Source organism: Neofelis nebulosa, chromosome 5, assembly GCF_028018385.1.
Source record: "Neofelis nebulosa isolate mNeoNeb1 chromosome 5, mNeoNeb1.pri, whole genome shotgun sequence".
Taxonomy (NCBI): domain Eukaryota; kingdom Metazoa; phylum Chordata; class Mammalia; order Carnivora; family Felidae; genus Neofelis; species Neofelis nebulosa.
The window spans coordinates 63,266,839-63,289,066 of NC_080786.1; the positions used below are offsets into that span (position 1 = coordinate 63,266,839).

General features: G+C 36.3%; 1 protein-coding gene across 11 annotated transcripts in view; it reads right to left on the reverse strand.

Annotated features, from left to right (window-relative positions):
- The window catches only part of PHC3 (polyhomeotic homolog 3), a 90,118-nt gene that overhangs the window by 20,992 nt on the left and 46,898 nt on the right, over positions 1 to 22,228 (reverse strand). For 6 of the 11 annotated variants that reach the window (XR_009261996.1, XM_058730468.1, XM_058730466.1 and 3 more), the window contains 5 exons: positions 18,537 to 18,787; positions 14,046 to 14,205; positions 6,065 to 6,179; positions 2,091 to 2,223; positions 1,768 to 1,999 (listed from right to left, as the gene is read on the reverse strand). Coding sequence is in view for 8 of the 11 variants with exons in the window: in XM_058730468.1 (XP_058586451.1) it covers positions 1,768 to 1,999; positions 2,091 to 2,223; positions 6,065 to 6,179; positions 14,046 to 14,205; positions 18,537 to 18,787 (891 nt within the window). In the remaining 3 variants the exon portion in view is untranslated. Of the gene's footprint in view, positions 1 to 1,463; positions 1,592 to 1,767; positions 2,000 to 2,090; positions 2,224 to 6,064; positions 6,180 to 14,045; positions 14,206 to 18,536; positions 18,788 to 22,228 lie in introns of those variants that run through there. The other 5 variants (XR_009261998.1, XR_009261997.1, XM_058730470.1 and 2 more) reach the window with 4 other exon arrangements.

Sequence of the window (22,228 nt, forward strand, 5' to 3'; positions counted from 1 at the left end):
GAAATCAGGCTAACAGTTCACACGCCCCATGTGGAGACTACTTCTGAAGAGGACAGAATCGAAGTCAAGCCCCAGGGGATCAGTAAAGATTCCAGTGTTAATTCTCATGATATCTAGACTGGCCTAAAAACTAAAATTTATTTCAGTCCTCATATATTAAAACCACAACCAGTGAAGACTCACCATCCTCTAACATACCAGTTTTAAAGCAGATTCAAAACCTCTATGGTCAGCGCTTAACTCACACCTAAGTTTTCTTAGGTGTGTGCTTCAAAATCTTCTATGAAAAATGTATCCTCTCTTTAAAACAACTGCAATCTTTCTTTAAAAGTGAGTATAACTTGTTTAATTAAAAAAAGACTTTTTTAGCATTTCTAAAACAAGGTACTGAAAAATAATAAAATGGGGCGCCTGGATGGCTCAAGTCAATTAAGCAACCGGGTCTTGCTTTCGGCTCAGGTCATGATCTCATGGTTTGAGTTCAAGCCCCACACTGGGCTCTGTGCTGACAGTGTAGAGCCTGCTTGGGATTCTCTTTCCCTCTCTCCCTGCCCCACACCCCACTCTCTCTCCATCAAAATAAATGCATAAACCTTAAAAAAAGAAAAAACAATAAAATGTCATAGAATTCTGTATATAAGGTAAAATGACAGGTTTTTTTAAAGTAGTACTAGTTCTGAATATACTTTCTTCACTCAGCACATTAACTGTAGGTTTGCTTCTGAGATAGTGGTTACCTTCATAGATTAATCAGCAAAAGTAGCTGGATTAATTTTACTAAGTCTGTAGACAAGTTCAAAGGGAATATACTTTTCTGGAAAGCTTGTGTCAAGAGAAACAGCATGATTCACAATAAAATCAAAATGGAGCAAACATTTAAAAAATTTCCTTGTTTTCCATATTCATAATGGAATGAATAAGATTTGCTGATTTTAAAAAAATATACTCTTAATATATATAATCATTGTGGGTCTCATCATGAGCAATGTTGCAATTATCTTTAGTAACCAGCCCCTTGGAGAAAGTAGATATAAAAGACTGTTGCATTAAAAAAAGATAAAGAACATAAAGAATTAAGCTGATGGAAAGAGTACCAAAATGAGAGAGCAGAAAAAACATAAATAAGAAAGTTACCCTCAATATTGGAATGGAATATCATAAATGAATTTTAGTTGTCTACTTAAAAAATCAAATTCCAGAAGTGTTCTTGATGTCTACTTATTGAAAAGAATCAAGGAATGCAGCTTCCTTTAAAAGAACCAGCTTGATTTTTTTAAAAAGAAACCAAAATGTTATATTCTAAAAGGTCTTGATTAGCTTTCAAAAATGCAAAAAGAAAAAAATATATATATAGTTTCTCTTATTTTATTTAAAAAAGGTTAAATTAGGAAATAAAGAGGAAATGGAATAGAAAAATAGAAGAGCAGAAGGGAAGAAGTGTCTGACTCAATCTCTCTACTGACCTCTCGAGAGAAATCAGACTGAAGAGAAGAGAGCACCTTTAATATCTTCACCGGCTGAGGTGTCACAGCAGAAGCAGGACTAGTCAGTTTTTATCGACTTGGGGGGTATGAGAAAATACCCAGTTGTGCTGAGGGAATAAGCAAGAGGAAACAGATCACATTTCAATAGCAAATGCCATTTAATTAACACATATACATAGTACTTCTCTAGCCCTTTAGTGCAATAGGTGTGGATGGATCTAACATCATTCCTGTGTGTGAATGCACAAGAAAAATATTAAGGCCAAAGTGGTGAATTACATACCAGGCAAAGAATGGATGAAGGCCCAGACATCATCAACTGTCCATATAGATGGCTCTGTTTGTGCAACTGGTAGCAAATCACTGTTCTCAGGCATTTTCCTAATTCTCACATCCCGGAGCTCACGTTCTCTTTCCCGCTCACTCTGCCTGCGCAGGCGTGTTGTCATAGCAGATGGAACAGAATCTTCATGAGAAGCCAAGTCTTCTTCTGCAGATGGATAAGTAATTGGAAGCTGGAAAATGTAGTACAAGTAAAATACAGCATTGCACTTTCCTTACATTTCTGAAAAGGGTATTGTACATTGAAGCAAGGTTTCTACAGACCTGCCTAAGGATATGTTCTCTTGCTGCCCCATCAGGGCCACTTGGACGACGGCCACGATGCCCAAGACTCTGATTATCAGGCTTACGATTCCAACGACTAAGTGCAAATTTTTTAGAACAGCTAACATTGTACCTAAGAAATTCAAGTAAGAAAAAATATTAAATGATATATGGAACACTCCATTTAGTATTTAATTATGACTTTAAAGTGCACTTGTGAATCAGTAAGTGCCAGATACTTCATTAAAGACTGTGATACCTCAGAAAGTAAACCATAGTAGTGTTCAATGGATTTACTTATGGTGACAGTCAAAAAATGGTCTCTGTATATATCATAATATAGCTCTCAATACATTATTGGATACCAATAGGTATTGATATTTTCTCCTAATAACAGCATGATATAGAGGATAACCAATTTACTGCAAAATAATTCAAGGCTCCAGGAAAAAAGAAGTTTGAATTAATTGTGTAGATGTTCAAACTATTTTCTTAAGTAATCTTTTCTGAAGAGAGATTAATATAGTAAGAAAGGTTAGTATAGTAGAGAGGGGGAAATCTCAAATGGCTAGTAAAAGATTTTTCAAATAATACTGAAATCAAAGAGTGAAAACCTAAAGTTGAGATTTTGAAGTTGCACAAATTCATCATAGTTCTCACTATTTAGGAAATTCAAATACACGTAATTCTTTAAAACTGGCTGGAAGATTATTTTCATTTTATCAAAACAGACTAATGTTTTTTTAATATAAGACATGATGACAGTTTAAAAAAAGTCCTGTGCGTGTTTATTGGGTTTCAAGGCCCTAGAACAGGGCTGGTAAACTTTTTCTACAAAGGACCAGACGGTAAATATTTTTGGCTTTGTAGACAATACAAGACTGTCACAACTACTGAACACTGTAACTGTAATATGAAAGCAGCCATCAGCCATGAACAATAATGAATGAGCATGGCTGTGTTCCAATAAGATTTTATTTAGAGTAAAATTTGAGTTTCACATAGTTTTCATGTGTCGTGAAATATTATTTTTATTTTTTTTCCAACCCCCTAAAAATTTAAAAACAATCCTTAGCTCAGGGGCCATCCAAAAACAGGATACACAGATGACTTGGCCTGGGTACAGTTTGCCAACCCCTTCCCTAGAAAGAAGAGCAAGGGATGCCCAGGGTGGCTCAGTCAGTTAAGCATCCAACTCTTGAGATTGGCTCAGGTCATGATCTCACAGTTTGTGAGATGGAGCCCCGCACTGGGCTCTGTGCTGACAGTGAAGAGCCTGCTTGGGATTATCTCTCTTCTCTCTGCCCCTCCACTCTCTCAGGTTCTCACTCTCTCAAAATAAATAAACTTAAAAAAAAAAAAAAAAGCAGAAGAGATAATCTAAGAAACAAATTTCTGAAAAACTAAAGAAAGGCTAAGAAAAATACATACAGTTCCTCTTTTTTTATACATCCAAAACTGCTACTGTAGGGGCACCTGAGTGGCTCAGTTGGTTAAGCATGTGACTTCAGCCCACGTCATGACCTCACAGTTCATGAGTTCATGCTCTACATCGGGCTCTTTGCTGTCTGCACAGAGCCTGCCTTGGATCCTCTGTCCCTGCCACCTCACTGTCTTAAAAATATTTTTTTAAAAAAAATGCACTGTAACTTCATATTGTCAAGACTCTTCCTGTAAGATTTCTCAGGAAAATGACAAGAATAAATCCCAATTAACTTTGCTATTGATAACTATCCTAGGACCAATATACAGATACCAAAGTGTATTTTCCTCACCTATGTTTTATGAAGATATCAGGAGGTGGAAGTAAGGGGTACCATGAAAATGAATAAGCTATTTTTTCCCTAAAAATATATATATATTTAAAAATGTGTTCACAGGGCACCTGGGTGGCTCGTTTGGTTAAGTGTCTGACTCTTGATTTCAGCTCAGGTCATGATCTCAGGGTCCCTTGGATCAAGCCCAGGGCAGAGTCTGCTTGGGATTTTCTCTCTTCCTCTCTCTCTGACCCTCCCCAACTCACACATTCACTCTCTCCTAAATAAACTTAAAAAACAAAAAGTGTCCTGATGGCCACTTCATGTTACCCTAAAACAATTCAACAAGCTCAGCTGTGTTCCTTATGCTGATCTGTGGGCTCAGCACTGTAGGTTTCTGATTTCCATTCATAGCAATTTCCATTCACAAAGCTTCCTTCCTCCAAGACTAGAGACCAGAGAAGAGAGACTAACCTTACACTCACTATTTAGTCCCTAAATATTTAAATCTCCAAGGCAGACATGTAAATAGCAGCATTTCTTCCCTGACCTAATTTATCCTCTCCTTTTTGTTCTGTCTGCATTTCTCTTATGTTAAGATCCCTAACCTTCTAAAGAAATTCACCTACGTAGAATAACTTGACAACTCAGTAATCATCTCTGGGAGGAGTGATGGTAGCATTAAATGTTCTGAAATAACTTCTAAATAATCAAGACCTTTAAAATATTATGAAAGGCTGCCCTTTTTCCTCAAAGTTGTTAATCACTTAGAACCAGAGAGCCACTAGTCTTTCTTATGGAAAACTCCCAAGTTTATTTTTTTTTTTTTTTTTAAATTTTTTTTTTTTTTCAACGTTTTTTATTTATTTTTGGGACAGAGAGAGACAGAGCACGAACGGGGGAGGGGCAGAGAGAGAGGGAGACACAGAATCGGAAACAGGCTCCAGGCTCCGAGCCATCAGCCCAGAGCCTGACGCGGGGCTCGAACTCACAGACCGCGAGATCGTGACCTGGCTGAAGTCGGACGCTTAACCGACTGCGCCACCCAGGAGCCCCTAAAACTCCCAAGTTTAAACAGGAGTTATAGAACTTGCTTAGGGCTATCAATAACGTGAGATAATATGTGAATAAAAAATTGACATGAGAAACCAAATGAAGCCATTTTTGGTGGAAAATACTTCTATTACTTACTTAAGTTTTACTAAGTATATTTAAGTGGCACCATACTAAATAGTATGTTCAAGCAAGAAAATCCCTAGATGTAAACAATTAAGATCTTATATTCTTTAAGAGAATCATCACTTCCTGGAACAGAGAACAAATTTCAAAATAATCTGTACATACACCTCACCTCTAGTGGTGAATACTTATATTAGGATTTATTATCAGCATCAGGTTTTTTTTTTTTTTAATGTAAACTAAATCTGTGACAAGGGTAACGAAGATCCTAAACATTTCTTTTGTTATTAGTACTGTTTACCTATAATATTACTATTGAAAACAGAGATTTAGAAAAGACATATTTTGCTCTCTGATAATGTAACAATGTGGAGAAATTGTGCTACAAGCTGTCCCACTTAAAAAGCTAAAATAAATAGGATATAATTAAAACATTTTAAAACAAAAAAAAGTAAATCCTGAGGTGCCTGGGTGGCTCAGTGCGTCGAGTGTCTGACTCCTGATTTTGGCTCAAGTCACAATCCCAGGGTCGTGGGATTGAGCCCCACATTGGGCTGTGCACTGAGAGTGGATCCTGCTTGAGATTCTCTCTCTCCCTCTGCCTCTCTGCCCTCCCCAGGCTCTCTAATAAAATTAAAATTAAATTAATAAAATAAAATAAACAAAAAACAAAGTAAATCTTGGTATTTTAATACTGACCAACAACCAGGTGATAAAAGAAATACTGTTTTGATACCTTAAGGATTAGTAGTCTGTCTGTTCACAGGAGAGATTCTCCCAAGCATATTCTTAACATGAGATTGCTACTTCAGTATCAGAATATGCTGTAAAACTCACTGTAAATGTTATGAATATGTAATTTTCACAGAACAAAATTTAATAACTAAATATCAAAGTAGCTCCAGATAATGCCTATTTGATATTCTTCCTCTATATTACAATATCTAGTTTTGGCCACTGGTAAACTCTACAAGTTTTTTGGTTTTGTTACAGTAGTTGTCGGTTTATGCTTTAGGAAAGTCAAGAGAATAGAAATACCTTTTGGCACAGGACATAGTACAGAATCGTTTTGACCGAAGAAATTCATTAGCATATCCCATCTTCCCACAGAATTCACACTTGAGCAACTCACTGTCCATTTCTTCTAATGTCTCTAAAAAAGAAGGAAACAAAGGAAAAAAACTTCCAAAAATTTAGTTGTGGCAAATTTTAAGCCTCTACTTTGGTTGGATGCAGCTCGTTCAGTCCTTCCAGGAAACTTAAAGGAATGGTCTTTTAACTTTTCAATCCACAGTCACTTTGGCAAGGAAAATACTACAAAAGCAACTGCATCCATCAATTCCCTCTTGCTTCTCTATAAAAACTTTATGGAATTTTCTCTATATAAGTAAGCAATGCATTTTTAAAGGTTCATTCTGCTAAGAATCCAACATACCTAAAATGTGCAAATAACTTTATTGAGCAGTGTTACAAGAAGTGAAGATGAGTAAGTAACCTTCAGGAGGAACACTTTCAAAAAGCACTGTATAGGCTATGAATTTTGGTTCCCTGTGCTATGAAGATATATAGCAGAGAACACTTCATTGTAACTGGAGACGAGGATGCCTTCAAAGAGGAGCTAAAATTTTAATATACTTGATGTCAGAGGAGCATATAAGATAATTAACCTTTTCAAAGATCTGCAATATATAACAGAAAATATAAAGATATAGATACCTAATTATAAAATAGTCCCTTTTATATGTATCGTATAAAAATAAAAATAATTTATATTAATCTTAAAAATCACAAATAATTTTGTCATTTCTAACCTCTGCTCCTTCTTGTCAGAGCACTATTAAGTTAGAATATCCTTCCCTCCCCCCCCCCCATATCCATAGTTTTCTTCAAGCCATAGCACTAGATCCAAGGAAACCTCCTACCTAAATCCTCCAGTATTCAGCAGCAAGCAATTTAATTTTCATCGCCCACAGCTTTCTCATCTGTAAAATGGGGTTTATAATACCTTTCCCAAAGAACTGCAATGACGACAGTAGGCATAAAAAAGAGGCAGTTCCATTTCCTATTTTCCACATAAGAATTAAGAGTACCAAGACCTGTAATAAGTACTTAAGAACTAAAAACCGTTAACATTCTTAAACCCACCATATTCTACCATGTTCTTGCATCACCATAATTCCTACGCCACGTTATGTAAAATACACGAAACACACTTTACTAATTAAAGCTTTTAGTTATGAGTTCCATGTGTGCTTTTCTATGGTACTCATTTAACCAAAGGCTTATTAAGATAAAGAGACTCTGAAATGTAGGCATGGATGACATATTCTCAGGAAGTTTAGGCAGTCTATCCTAGTGTTCTTGGAGAAGCAATGGCAAAGTGCTAAAGCAACATAAGACGGCTACAGCTACTAAAAACATACTCTGAAATATCTGAAGTTCCAGGGGACATCCAAATACATCATCATGACTGATCAAATCATGAACTAGCAAGAGGTCATTTAAAAAAATTTTTCAGGACTATCTTCATAAGTAAAACTCATCCGCTGAGTAGCAATGAAGAAGAAATGGTCTCAAAAGAAGTAAAACTAAAATTACTCCTTCCAATGACCTAGAAATGCCTTTTATACAACTGTGGCTCAACAACACATTCCTGGGACCTGATGTCACAACTTCCAGTATTGTTTTCACTTTGTCATGCTTGAAACCTGAACTGACTTTGAAAAGCCTATACAGGAGACAGAACCTCTCAGTCACCTACCACTGACACCAATCTGGCCCTAAAGAGTCTGGTCATCAAGTTGTTCCACTTCCAGACTACACTGAAAGCTTTGTTTAAAAAGTTTCTATTAATTAATGTCGCAATATACAACATGTGATAATAGGCTAGAATACCTTATAAAGAACAAGAAATGTTTTGGGTCCAAACAGGTATGGTCTAAGGGCTAACAACCTAACAAAAAATGAACATCAGCTTTATTTCTCATAATGAAGAGAGGAACATTAACAGTTTCAAAAATCTGTTCCTCGGGGCACCTGGGTGGCTCAGTCGGTTGAGCATCTGACTTTGGCTCAGGTCATGATCTCACAGTCTGTGAGTTCAAGCCCCGCATTGGGCTCTGTGCTGACAGCTCAGAGCCTGGAGCCTGCTTCGGATTCTGGGTCTCCCTCTCTCTCTGCTCCTCCCCTGCTCATGCTCTGTCTCTGTCTCAAAAATAAATAAAAACATTTAAAAAAAAATTAAAAAAAAAAAATCTGTTCCAACGTTTGTCAGAATTTTAACAAATTTGGTAATGTTAACAAGGCTACTTTTCTACATTGGTGAATAAAAAATTACAGAGCCAAAAGAGTTCAAAAACTGTTGCTTCAGCTAATAAAGATAGGAGTCTATGGCATAGATAGCTGGTAATTCTCCCCCTTCCATTCTTCACTTTTCTCCTACAGCAACAAATCCTAATTTGTAACAAGACATAGGGTCTCTGAAAACAAAAACTACAGTTTCTGCCCAAGGTGTGGCCATTCATGACGTGTGATGCCCTTTCCCCCAACTCACTCTTTAGAATGTGAAAATGAAGATTAACTATCTTAGAAATGAAAGCAACATTCTAGGGATGACAGAGCCCTAACACACTGGCAGCTTAGGTGCCAGAATAATCCTTACACTAAGTTTTATTCTACTGAATTAAACTGTATATACTACTAAAAGCCACTAAATAAATGACCTCACCATTTCACCCTATAGTACTTCCCATAAACAGTGAAGTACACAGTAATAGAAACACTTTATAAAATTACCTTGGGAAATTAAATGAAATATTTAAAAATTTGGCATATTCTATGTAAATATCTCTACTGTGAAACAGATTCGTCTTTTTCATGGACTACATTTACCTTATAACACTGTGCAAATTTAAAAGTACAATGTGTTAACATTTATATATGATGATTGCTATTGTAGCAATATTTAGCACCTCCATCACCCTGTTATCCTTCCTGTTTAGTGGTTGGAATACTTCAGTTTTAGTCTCCAAGCAATTATATTATGCATTAGATCTCTATGGTTTATTTACTACTTATCCTTGCTCAGATTAATCATCTTTAAATCTTTCTTTGCCTTACTCTGGTAACTTACCCTGTTAAACTACCCTTTGCCTTATCCTCCATAAATCCTTTCCTTTCTCTTCTCAACATAACTACAAGTATCAATTACATGCCAAACCTACATTCATCCTACAGATGACCAGCAGTTTCCAAAAACCTTCTTTGCATGTTACCTGCCTAAAAATCTTCAGTAACCATCCTCTTGAAAAGATAACTCCTAACTACTTGGTCAAATATCCAAGATGCTCTACAATCTGATTCTGCCAGTCTTACTTCTCATTACTTCTCTAACCCAACAGTCTACTTTTTGCTGCCCCCTTATGAAGTTACTGCACATCCTTTGTACATTTATTCATGGTTCCAACTTAAAAGGTTCTTCCTGTTCATTAACTTAAATCTGTGTTTTATCATCCCAGGTCAAATCCCATCTTTACAGAAAACTTACCAAACTGTCAATAATCTCCACCAGGTTTGTTGTTGCTGTTGTTTTCCATCAGCATAATCTTTAATCCCATCACCTAGTTCTCCCACTTCCCCTCTGGTAACCATCAGTTTGTTCTTGATAGTTAAGACTCTGTTTCTTGGGGTTTGTGTCCTTTCTCCTTTGCTCATTTGTTTTGTTTCTTAAATTCCACATGTAAGTGAGATCTTTGTCTAACTGATTTATTTCACTTAGCGTGATACTCTCTAGCTCTATCCATGTTGTTGCAAATGGCAAAATTTCATTCTTTTTTATGGCTGGATAACAGTCCATTGTATGTAAATACCACATTTTCTTTATATATTCATCTATCACTAGACACTTGGGCTGCTTCCAGTGCTGGTTATTATAAATAATGCTGCAGTAAACATAGGTGTGCATGTATCCCTTTGGATTAGCGTTTTTGTATTTTGGGGGGAAATACCCAATACTGCGATTATTGGAATGGAGAGTAGTTCTATTTTTAATTTTTTGAGGAACCTCCATAGTGTTTCCCACAGTGGCTGTACCAGTTTGCATTCTTTTCAAGTGTTCTATAGAAACAACCATAAAACAAGTAACAAAGTGTCAATAAACACATATCAGTAATTACTTTGAATGTAAATGGACTAAATGCTCCAATCAAAAGACACAGGGTGACAGGGTGGATAAAAAAGCAAGACCCATCTATATGCTGCCTATAAGCGACTCATTTCAGACCAAAAGACAACTGTAGATTGAAAAGGAGGGGATGGAGAAACATTTATCATGCAAATGGATGTCAAAGGAAATCTAGGATAGCAATACTTACATCAGACAAAACAGACTTTAAAACAAAGACTGTAAGAAGAGACAAAGGACACTATATAATAATAAAGGGGACAATCCAACAAGAGGGTATAACAGAGGATATAACAATTGTAAATATTTATGCACCCAATGTCAAAGCACCCAAATTCGTAAAATAGTTAATAACAAATACAAAGGATATCATCGACAGTAATAAAATAATAGTAGCAGACTTTAACACCCCATTTACATGGATGAACAGATCATCCAAACAGAAAATCAACAAGGAAACAGTGACTTTGAATGACACACTGTACCAGATGGATTTAACAGACATATTCAGAACATTCCATCAACCAAGTTTTTTTTTAATTGAAGTATAATTGACAAATTAGTTTCAGGTACACAAGATAGTCATTCAGCAATTATATGCATTATGAAATACTTGCTACAAATGTGTAACAATACTACTATATTCCCTATACTGTACTTTTCAGCCACGTGACTTAATTATTTTATGACTGGAAGTCTGTACCTTTTAATCTCCTGCACTAATTTCACCCATCCTCCCATCCTCTCTCCTTTGGCAACCACCAGTTTGTTCTCCATATTTATAAGTCTATTTCTTTCTGTGGTTGTTATTTTTTATTTTTTTAGAGAGAAAGAGAGCAGGGAGAGGAGGGAGGGGAGAGAGAGAGAGACAGAGTGAGCGAGCATGCGAATCTTAAGCAGGCTCCATGCTTAGCATAGAGCCTGATGTGGAGCCTGATCCCACAACAACCCTGGGATCATGACCTAAGCTGAGGTCAAGAGCCAGACGCTCAACCAACTGAGCCACACAGGCTCCCCTGCTTGTTTTATCTTTTAGAATTCACATATAAGCGAAATCAGATTGTCTGGTATATTTCATTTAGCGTAACACCCTATAGGTCCATCCATGTTGTCACAAATAGCAAAATTCCATTCTTTTTTATGGCTGAGTAATATTCCATTGTGATATATACTACATATTTATTCATTCACCTATTGATGGACACGGGCTGCTTCCACATCTTGGGTACTATAAATAATGATGCAGTAAATACAGGGGTGCATATATCTTTTTAAATTAATGTTTTCATTTTCTTTGGGTAAATATCCAAAAGTGGAATTACTGGATCATATGCTATGTCTTTTTTTAGTTTTCTGAGGAACCATCATACTATTCTCCATAGTGATTGCATCAATTTACATTCCCACCAACCATACACGAGGGTTCCCTTTTCTCTACATCCTCACCAACACTTCTTATCTTTTTGATACTAGCCATTCTGACTTGTGTGAGATGATACCTCATTGTGGTTATAAAAGCACAATGTGGTTTATCTCAACTAGTTTTAAAACTTATTTTAAAGTCCCAAGTTCATACTGTCTATATACTTCATTTAAAACTTACTATATGTTACTCCTTAGTTATCTTATATTCATCAGTTCCTACTAGGTCAAAAGCTCCTCTCAGGTTCTAGCACAGTCTAACATATGCTGTATGTCTATTATATTATAAGCCATGAATATATGGCATATGCTATGAAGCTTCCTAAACAGTTTTCCATTTTTCTCCAATGTGTACACACAAGACAGCACATTATATGTGCTTTTTAGTTTAGAATGTTCATATATACACTTATTGTAGCTATAGGCCAAAAAAAAAAAAAAAAAAAAAATCCCTGTACATTCATCTTTACTATTCTTCAGCTCAAATGAAACATTTTCTTTTTTTTTTTAACGTTTTTTTTTATTTATTTTTGAGACAGAGAGAGACAGAGCATGAACGGGGGAGGGGCAGAGAGAGAGGGAGACACAGAATCGGAAGCAGGCTCCAGGCTCTGAGCCATCAGCCCAGAGCCCGACGCGGGGCTCGAACTCACGGACCGTGAGATCGTGACCTGAGCTGAAGTCGGACGCTTAACCGACCGACTGAGCCACCCAGGCGCCCCAAATGAAACATTTTCTTAGAATAGTATGTATAACTAAAGTATTCAGGAATTAAGTGAAATTAAATTCATAACAAAAGGTAAAATGTAGACATTGTTGGATTCTGATTTGAAAAATAACTATAAAAGGATATTTATACAATTTATATAATTGAGGAAATCTCAATATGAATCAGGTACTAGATGACCACAAAGAATTACTATTAATATTGTTTCATGTGACACAGCATTATAGTTATTATATGAGAAAATGTATGCATTTTCATTTATTTAAAATCTTTTTTTTTTTTTAACTTAGTGGGTTTTTCCTTAATGTTTGTTTTTGAGAGGGGGGAGGGGCAGACAGAGGGAGACAGAGGAGCTGAAGCAGGCTCTATGCTGACAGCAGGGAGCCCAACACAGGGCTCAAATTCACGAACTGAACTGTGAGATCATCACCTGATTGACGTCAGACACTTAACTGCCTGAGCCACCCAGATGCCCCATATATATTTTTAGAAATGCGCAATGAAATGAGGACTTTTTTTTTTTTTTTTTAACAGAAAGGAGGAGGGAAGAAAAGAAGAGAAAAAGAAAAGTGACAGAAAGGAAGAAGGGGGAAACGGAGGGAGGAAAACAAAAGAGATGGATGAAACTAGCGTGGCAAAAATAATGTTTGAAATCGGGTAACAGTGTTGAGTCTGGGAGAGGATTCATTATACAATTCTAATTTGTGTAGGTTTGAAATTTCTCATTGTTAACATTTTTTTAAGTAAAAGAAACCAAACTGATCTCAATATAAGTTAGCAGTAAAACCAAATTTGATACTATCATACTCTCCCTGTTCAAATAAAAAATAAACCAGGGATGAATATATTGCAATAGTTTATAAGGTAGTAACAATGACACAGGTGCCTTCCTTTTAATAATCAGGCAAACTGTGGGCAAAGATAATTATATATTTTGTTTACCAGCATGCTATTTTGTTTAATTTAGCAAAGTACAGGCACACAGTACATGCTCAATAAACATGTGAAAATTAATTTCAGATGAAATACACTAAGATACTGAGGACAACTACTTTGACACAGATGTTTATAAAACCACTACTGTGCAGCCCTAGCTACACTGAATGTTATTTGATTCAACTGTGTTGCAAGGACAGGACCATGGTCAGAATCAATAAAAGGTATCAGTTCTGAATGTATTTGTGTTCATTCTGGAATATTCACTATTAGACTAAAGTCTTCAAAAGAGGAGTCTCTAACAATAAGAAGATTTAGTGATATTTTCCTCTTTGAACAAATTTAATTACTTCTTGATTGACAGGTACATCCTTAATACAACTGTAATTCCCACCTGACATCAAACATCAGAATATGGAAAGCCTAAAACCAAACAACCCAGGAGTTTTAAAATTGTAAGCAAACTCAGTCTGCTTAGAAAAAGAGAACTGGTTGCTTTGATGCTAAAATTCTGAACTACTTTCGTATACAGGGGAACTTTTCCCTCCCACACTCCTTCAAAGGTCAATCTGACATTATGCAAATTAAACATCTTGCTATTTGAATTATTTAGCCATTAAAGGTCTGATTAGCTTTCCATTTACTTTTGTCTTCCCAGTGTGAAAATATGTGTAAAATAAAAATCCATATAGTGTTTCAAGCAGTAAAAGTCAAAGTTAATTTAAACAGTATCTTAAGTAAAATCCACAAACCTTCAGCAATCATGTCTTCCATTTCTGTGTCAGATGAATTATCTCCATGCTTTGTATTATTCTGTAGCTCTGGCTGAACACACACAGAGTTTATCACCTGATTATCCAAAAGAGGCCTTTTTTTCACAGGCTGTTCTATTAGCAAAGATGAACGGCTCACCTTTAAACGAGACAGAGAATAAAACAATCTTTTAAAAGGTTTTTCAGAAATAACTTGGTTAAGGGGCCCCTGGGTGGCTCAGTCGGTTAAGCATCCAACTCTTGATTTCAGCTCAGGTCATGATCTCACGGTTCATGAGACTGAGTCCCATGTCTGGCTCTGCACTGACAGCGCAGAGCCTGCTTGGGAATGACTGACTCACTCTCACTCTCTCTCTCTCTCAAAACAAATAAACTTAAAAAAAAAAATCTTAAAAAAAAAAAGAACTTAGTTAAAAAAACCCTCTTGAAATGAACAGTATCTGTGATAATTTACTTGTTCAGCCAATTAGGTCAATCATTAAGAAAATTTTAGGCAATCTAGACATCAACAGTTTGTATTTCAAGTCATCACCAATATGGATGCTTCAAAATCTGTCAAATAGAACCTAGTGTTCTAGTTTAGGCAAATAGTTTAAAAATGTCTTTGGGGCACCTTGGGGGGCTCAGTCAGCTAAGCATCTGACTTTGGCTCAGGTCATGATCTCACAGTTCTTGAGTTCGAGCCCCACACTGGACTCTGGCACGAAGCCTGCTTCAGATCCTGTCTCCCTCTCTCTCTCTGCCCCTCCCCAGCTCACACTCTGTGTCTCAAAAACAAACATTAAAAAAAATTACATATTTTCATGTTTTGAAAAATATGTAACAAATTTTGATTAGCCAGTATCCTCAACTTATTTTTTTTCTGCAACAACTTTTAAGATTTTTCACATACAAAACTTTTTAAAGAGTTATCACCTTAGGATAGATCATTATTGTATGTATTTTCAAAATAAGAGAACTATAGGGCACCTGGGTAGCTCAGTTGGTTAAGCATCAGACTCTTGATTTTGGCTCAGGTCATGATCTCATGGTTTGTGAGATTGAGCCCTGCACTGGGCTCCATTCAAAGCACAGAGCCTGCTTGAGATTCTTTCTCTCCACCTCTCACTCTCCCTCTCTCTGCCCCACCCCTGCTCGCATATGCGTGCGTTCTCTCTCTCTCAAATAAATATTTTTTTAAAAAAGAGAACTAATGTTCAAAGTGTTTAGGTGATTTCTTTACAGAAGCAGAATCAGGCCTAGAACTCAGTCTCCTGACTCCTAACTCAGCAACCTAATCCAATATAATCACAAAAAGAATTGGAAAAATCCTCAAACATTAACATTAAAATCAACAACAAAATATTCACTTATGTTCAGTATACTTGGTTAAGTCATGAATACTTATTTCAGAAATATTTTCAGCAAAAACAACCCAAAAAAAACATTTACTGATTTGCTAGTGAACTTTCAGCTAATCTGAAATAGAACCTCCTATTTCTATTTAAGAATGCTGGTTAAGTCTCCACAGTATCTGCCACAGATGGTAAATGATGCTTACTATAAATTCTACATTTAACTTCAGAGAATAATCACCCGTGAACTTTTAAATTTTGTTCATTTCAGTTAGTATATACATTATGCCTCAAGTAAAACTTACAAAAGATATTACTAAAGAAACTATAATATGCAGTGCTACTAAGAGTTTACACTTCTGCTGTGTGAATATATTTAAATAATCTTTCCAGAAAACAATTTAGCAATATGTATACCAGGAGTCTTATGAATACATATGTAATGTGATCCAGTATCTGTACTTCTAAGAATTCATCCTAAAGAAATTATTACTATTTATCTTTTATTTATTTTGAGAGAGCATATGCACAAGCAGGGGAGGGGCAGAGAGAGTGAGACAGAGAATCCCTAGCGGGCTCTGCACTGTCAGTGTAGAGCCTGGCCTGGGGCTCGATCTCATGAACTGTGAGACCATGACCTGAGGCAAAATCAAGAGTCGAATGCTTAACTGACTGAGCCACCCAGACACCCCATTATGGCTAAAGAAATTATTAAATAATAGAAACCTAAAACGCCCAACAATAATGGAAGAATTACATAAATAATAGTTGTTCATAAAGCAGAGTATTATGTAACCTTTCAAAATATTCCCAAAGTACTATTTATCATATGAGAAAACAAATGCTCTAAATATACTGTGACAGATGCAGAACTGTATATATAATAGTCTTGATAATATGAAATATATATATAAAATAATACACATTGTGGTATTACTGAGGATTATTTGTTCTATCCATTTCCCATATCCTCCATTTAAAATAATATCATTACTTTTGTAATCAGGAAAAAAACATTATAGTTGACACTAATAATTATTAATAATAGAGGGGCGCCTGGGTGGCTCAGTCGGTTAAGCGTCCGACTTCGGCTCAGGTCACGATCTCGCGGTCCGTGAGTTCGAGCCCCGCGTCAGGCTCTGGGCTGATGGCTCAGAGCCTGGAGCCTGCTTCCGATTCTGTGTCTCCCTCTCTCTCTCTGCCCCTCCCCCGTTCATGCTCTGTCTCTCTCTGTCTCAAAAATAAATAAACGTTAAAAAAAAAATTTAAAAAAAAAAAAAAATTATTAATAATAGCAGCTATGGATATTAAGTGCCAGGCACTGCACAAAACAATTTATGCACATTTAATCCTCACAACAACCCTAAGAGCAAAGTATAATCTCCATTTGCCATATGAGCAAAAATGAAGATCACAAAGGTTGAGTGACTTAACAAAGGTTACAGTATGCAGCACTGCCAGAATCCAAACCCTGAGGAACAGGGAAAAAAGACTGTTGTTCCACTATCAGAATTCCTATAGGAGATCCACATTTAATACATGCAGTTAACTGAAAAGAAAGGCAAATGATGAGGCAAGCCACTATCACAATGCAAGATCTTCACCACCCATAAATCTAAAAACCCAGATGAGGGGCGCCTGGGTGGCTCAGTCGGTTGAGCGCCGACTTTGGCTCAGGTCACGATCTCGCAGTCCGTGAGTTCGAGCCCCGCATCGGGCCCCTGTGCTGACAGCTCAGAGCCCGGAGCCTGTTTCAGATTCTGTGTCTCCCTCTCTCTGATCCTCCCCCATTCATGCTCTGTCTCTCTCTGTCCCAAAAATAAATAAAAACGTTAAAAAAAAAAAATTAAAAAAAAAAAAATTAAAAACCCAGATGATTCAAAGGCCTTTGAAGGGAATTATTTTGTTTCCTTGTCTTATTTGGCTTTGACTTTGGCCACCTGTCTTTGATTTATTTTCTAAGGAAAAATGTTCTTCTCTAGATATTAGCATATAAATTACATACAACTAGTCTCAAATCATAAGACTCTCAGTGACAGAAACAGCACCTCCATTTTGATGTGAAGATTTTAAAACATTTTTAAACATTTTTAAAACATTTTTAAAATCTGACTGAAGGCAGAGATTTAAGAATGAGAAAATCTATTTGCTAATTTAAACCATCAACTGGATAACTTCAGAAATATTAGGTCACTAGGAAGTTATGATTTCATGCACTCAAGTTAAAAGTTCACAAAGTAATCACACTATATAAAAAACACCATTTTAGGGGTGCCTTCATGGCTCAGTTAAGCATCTGACTCTTGATCTTGGCTCAGGTCATGATCTCATGGTTTGTGGGACTGAGCCCCAGGTAGGGCTCTGTGCCAACAGTGCAGAGCCTGCTTGGGATTCTCTCCCTCTTTTTCTCTGCCCCTCGCCCACTTGCTCTCTCGTTCTCTCTTGAAACAAATTTAAGAGAAAAAAAAAGAATAAAAAACAAAAAAAAAAAAAAAAAGAGAAAGAAACACCATCTTAGAAACATAAGGCACTTTTGTGTAATTTCAGTCCCCTTAAAAAAAATTTAAAAATTTATTTCACTGGAATAAACTTCCAACTATCTTTCTCTAAAAATTATAAAAATCGATATCCTTAATATCCTGAAATTTTTCTTAGTTTATATATAGCAAGTATAAAAACTCTAGAAATGTATTTGGAAATATATAAAGAATATATAGAGAGAAATTCCAGGCAAGAGATTGACTTTTTTTTTTTTTTAATGTTTAGTATTGTGTGTGTGTGTGTGTGTGTGTGTGTGTGTGTGTGTGAGAGAGAGAGAGAGCAAGAGAGAGAGCGAGAGCGCGCGCGTATGCACACACAAGTGGGGGAGGGGCAGATAGAGGGAGACATAGAATCTGAAGCAGGCTCCAGACTCCACAAACTGTCAGCACAGAGTCTGATGCGGGGGCTCGAACTCACAGTCTACGAGATCATGACCTGAACCAAAGTTGGATGCTCAACCGACAGGAGCCACCCTGGCACCCCGACAGCTTTTTTGAAATAAAATTACAAGCAGTTTATTAAAGAACAATACACTACATTTAAAAATAATACTACATGAATAATTTTTAAAAATACAAATTTGCTTACTACTTACAGGAAATGGCTCCAATCCCTCCTGAATCACAAAGCCTTCAATAACATGCGTTAAAATCTGTGGTTTAACAATAGCCTGTGGAGGTTTGTTTTCTATACTGGGAATGCTGCTGGGTACAGAAGTACTATTACTCCTTGTGGTAGCAGCTGGAAGTAAGAGTGGAGGTGGAGGAACAGAAACATGTGAAGGATCTGATGGAGATTTAATTACTGAAGCACTGACTGATGCCACAGCAGGTAATTCCACTTGCTCTGAAAAAGAAAAGTCAGTTTTTATCTTTATCATTCTGTGCAGGCAAATATGAAAAAAATTCAAGAATAAACATTAACAGCAATAATAGTTAAGATCTAGTGCTTTAAAACAACATCCTAAGAACTTTATATTTAATCTCATTTAATCTTATGAGATAGAAGCCACTATTATCCCCACTTTACAGAAGGGGATAACTTGCTAAAAGTTATCATTCTAACCTTGGTTACAGGTTACATTCCAACCTTGCCCCATAAGACACAAAAATATTTTAGAATGTCAACTTAAGAATATGAAAATTGTTGCTTTTAAAAAATTTTTTAAGCTAAACAGATATTAAATTCCCTGTGTTCCTGTTTATATATTCCAGATGGCATGGGGGGGGGGGTGGTTGGTGGGGAGTACTCTGAAAGTACACTTAAATAAAAAAGGATCATAAAATCCATAAAGTAGAGACTTTTAAAGGATTACACAGCATCCATCACCTTTATTTCAAGCAGTAAGGCTAATCAAATCCATGTACATTTTTTTAATACCTCTTCAGTAGCAATGTGTATGTCAATTTGGAGAAACACTTTAGTACCAGGCAATTGCAAAACATTGGGCTGGATCACTGTGATTCCTCCCCTTCAAACTCTGGTGACCACATTAAGATAGACCCCACAGCCTATGATAGAGACTTTAGCTAGCCGTACGATAGCACCAAACTGTATGAAAGCCGTACGATAGCACCAAACTTTACTGACTGTATGAAATAGAAAGAACCGGCTGAAAGCTAAAAATATCAGTGACTAGAGATGTCTGAGAAAAATAACAAAAAAAAAGAGCACATGTGTAAAGATAACAGTATGATTTACTGAGCACTTACATGCCAGGTACTGTGCAAATGCCTCACAGGTTGTAACTCCATTAATCCTCAAAACTAGCCCAAGGGAAACAGGAAGATAAAGAAACTTGGTCAAGGACACACAACTAATTAAGTAATGGAGCTGGTGGGATACTAACCTAGGGAATCAGTTCTTGAGACAATGCTCTTATAATTGCTGTGGTAACTCCTCTCCATCATCAGTATGAAAAGGGTTGACACCACTATCAAAAATGCTCAAAATATAGCCCAGTTAGGTAGAGAAGAAATAGGAATCCCTAAAGAATAAAATTTTCAGCTAACAATACAGTGTAGCGATCATCTGTATAATCTCAGAAATGGAAAAGCTAACAATTCACACTCAAGAACACGAATGTGATTAACATCATATAATATATCTGATCACAGCACTGTTATTATAAGCCATTTATTAACCTAGTTCCACCAAATAATCCACCAAGATAAACTGTACTGGAAAACCTGTTAAAAATTACACAATCCTTGGGGCGCCCGGGTGGCTGTCAGTTAGGTGTCTGATTTCATCTCACGGTCCATGAGTTTGAGCCCTGCATCAGGCTCTGTGCTGACAGCTCAGAGCCTGGAGCCTGCCTCCAGACTGTGTCTCCCCTTCTCTCTGCCCCTCTCCCACTCTCGCTCTGTCTCTCAAAAATAAATTTTAAAAAGATTTAAAGAAATTTTTAAATTACACAATCCTTTATTAAAAATTAAACAAGAAAGTCAACAGAAAAATGCTAGTTTATTGATTTCACGGAACACATGCAGTATTATTGTATGCATGCATTACGAAACTGAGGAACTCCAGAAAAATTCTATCCCACATTACCAAATCTTCACATTTACTCATAGAGTAAAAGGAAATTAAATTATAAAATTATAAAGTGGGATTGAAAGCCATGTTTTATGTTTGAAAGAAAATATAAATCTACGGGGGTACTGAAAAATAAGATAAAATATTAATGTCCCTTACAGATTTATAGATATTTTGTTACTTTAGAAATATAAAGCTGCATTAAGTGTAATTTGGCTTATTCAGAAAATATTGCTTGGTGTATGTTCCAATTAATTTTTAGATCATACATACAAATGTGCCAATCTTACACAGAGTCCTAAATGTTGTTAAAAATAGAGCTGTAAGTTACTGACTTTTTGAAGAGGCTAATAGCTATTACTTGCCAGTATATATAATCAGCTGTTAAAAATAAAAACAGGTGAGAAACACTGATGTTATGAAAGTAGAAAAATTACTACATTCTCTAGATTTAAGATAACTACAAGAGAAAACACAAGTAATAGGACTTTGCCACAAGGTACTCTACTTATTCAAAGTCTCATTTTCTGAACAAGATCTGTGAGCTTTTTTTTTAATTTTTTTTAATCTTTATTTATTTTTGACAGAGAGAGACAAAAACAGAGTGCCAGCAGGGGACGAACAGAGAGAGAGGAAGACACAGAATCCGAAGCAGGCTCCTGTCTCTGAGCTGTCAGCACAGAGCCTGACGTGGGGCTTGAACTCACGAACTGAGAGATCATGACCTGAGCTGAAGTCGGACGCTTAACCGACTGAGCCACCCAGGAACCCCCATGAGCTTTTTTTTAACAGATGCTTTTTACTTGTATGGAATTTTTAGAGATTTACAAAAACTAAATACTGGATGGAAACAAATCCCTCTGTTTTTGCAGGGTTTGCTTATTTTATGATTTGCTGAGAGCTATTCTAAAAAAATCAACCTGTGCTTGCTCTGCCCCTTCATAGACACTACAGAAGAGTAGTAGGTATGAAGTAAATGAGAAGATTTTCTACACTGTACCTAGACAATTTAGCCTGAGGGATACACATGACAGAATCCTGAACTGTGTTCCTGAGGGGAAAAAAAATGTGAAGCTGTGTTTGTGTTCCAGTATTTCAAGTGCTTAAACTTTCTTTGTTACCATGAGTAATGCTTTTAAGGTAATTCAGTCACAGTCACAATGCAAGGTTAGTATCCAATTAAACTTTTATTTCTGTCTTCAAATCAAACTCCAGGAAATCTGCAGCAAAATTAAATCCATTTTCAGTGTAGAGAAACTACAAAGATTTAATACTATAGTTAGATTTTCCTAAATCTAGTTTTTGTGGTATTACTTTGAGTAAACAAAGGCAATATTAAACTTGTCTTAAATATTTTATCTAATTTTACTGACTAAACATTTTCTGTTTTTCAGGAGGGAGAAAATGTTGGAAGAAAACTGATTTCTCCCTTTTTGTGCCTTCCAGAGATTCTCACGGATAGTAAGGGAATAAGGGTTAGAGTTGTGGCACAACTGAAACAAAGGGATGGCAAGAGTAGCTTTGGTAGCAAAGTCAGTGTCCTGTTACAATCTGTGTCTGTACCTGTGACAGGGGTTCTTATTTACTGTAAATAATCACGAGAGTCATAAGATATTCAAGAGGACTGAATACTTACAAGGAAGACTGAATCAAGATGACTATTATCTGGATCAGGCTTTCTGTAAAGAACCATATGGGCTCCACAACTACTCCTCTTTGCCACAAGAACACGAAAGTCAACATAGACAA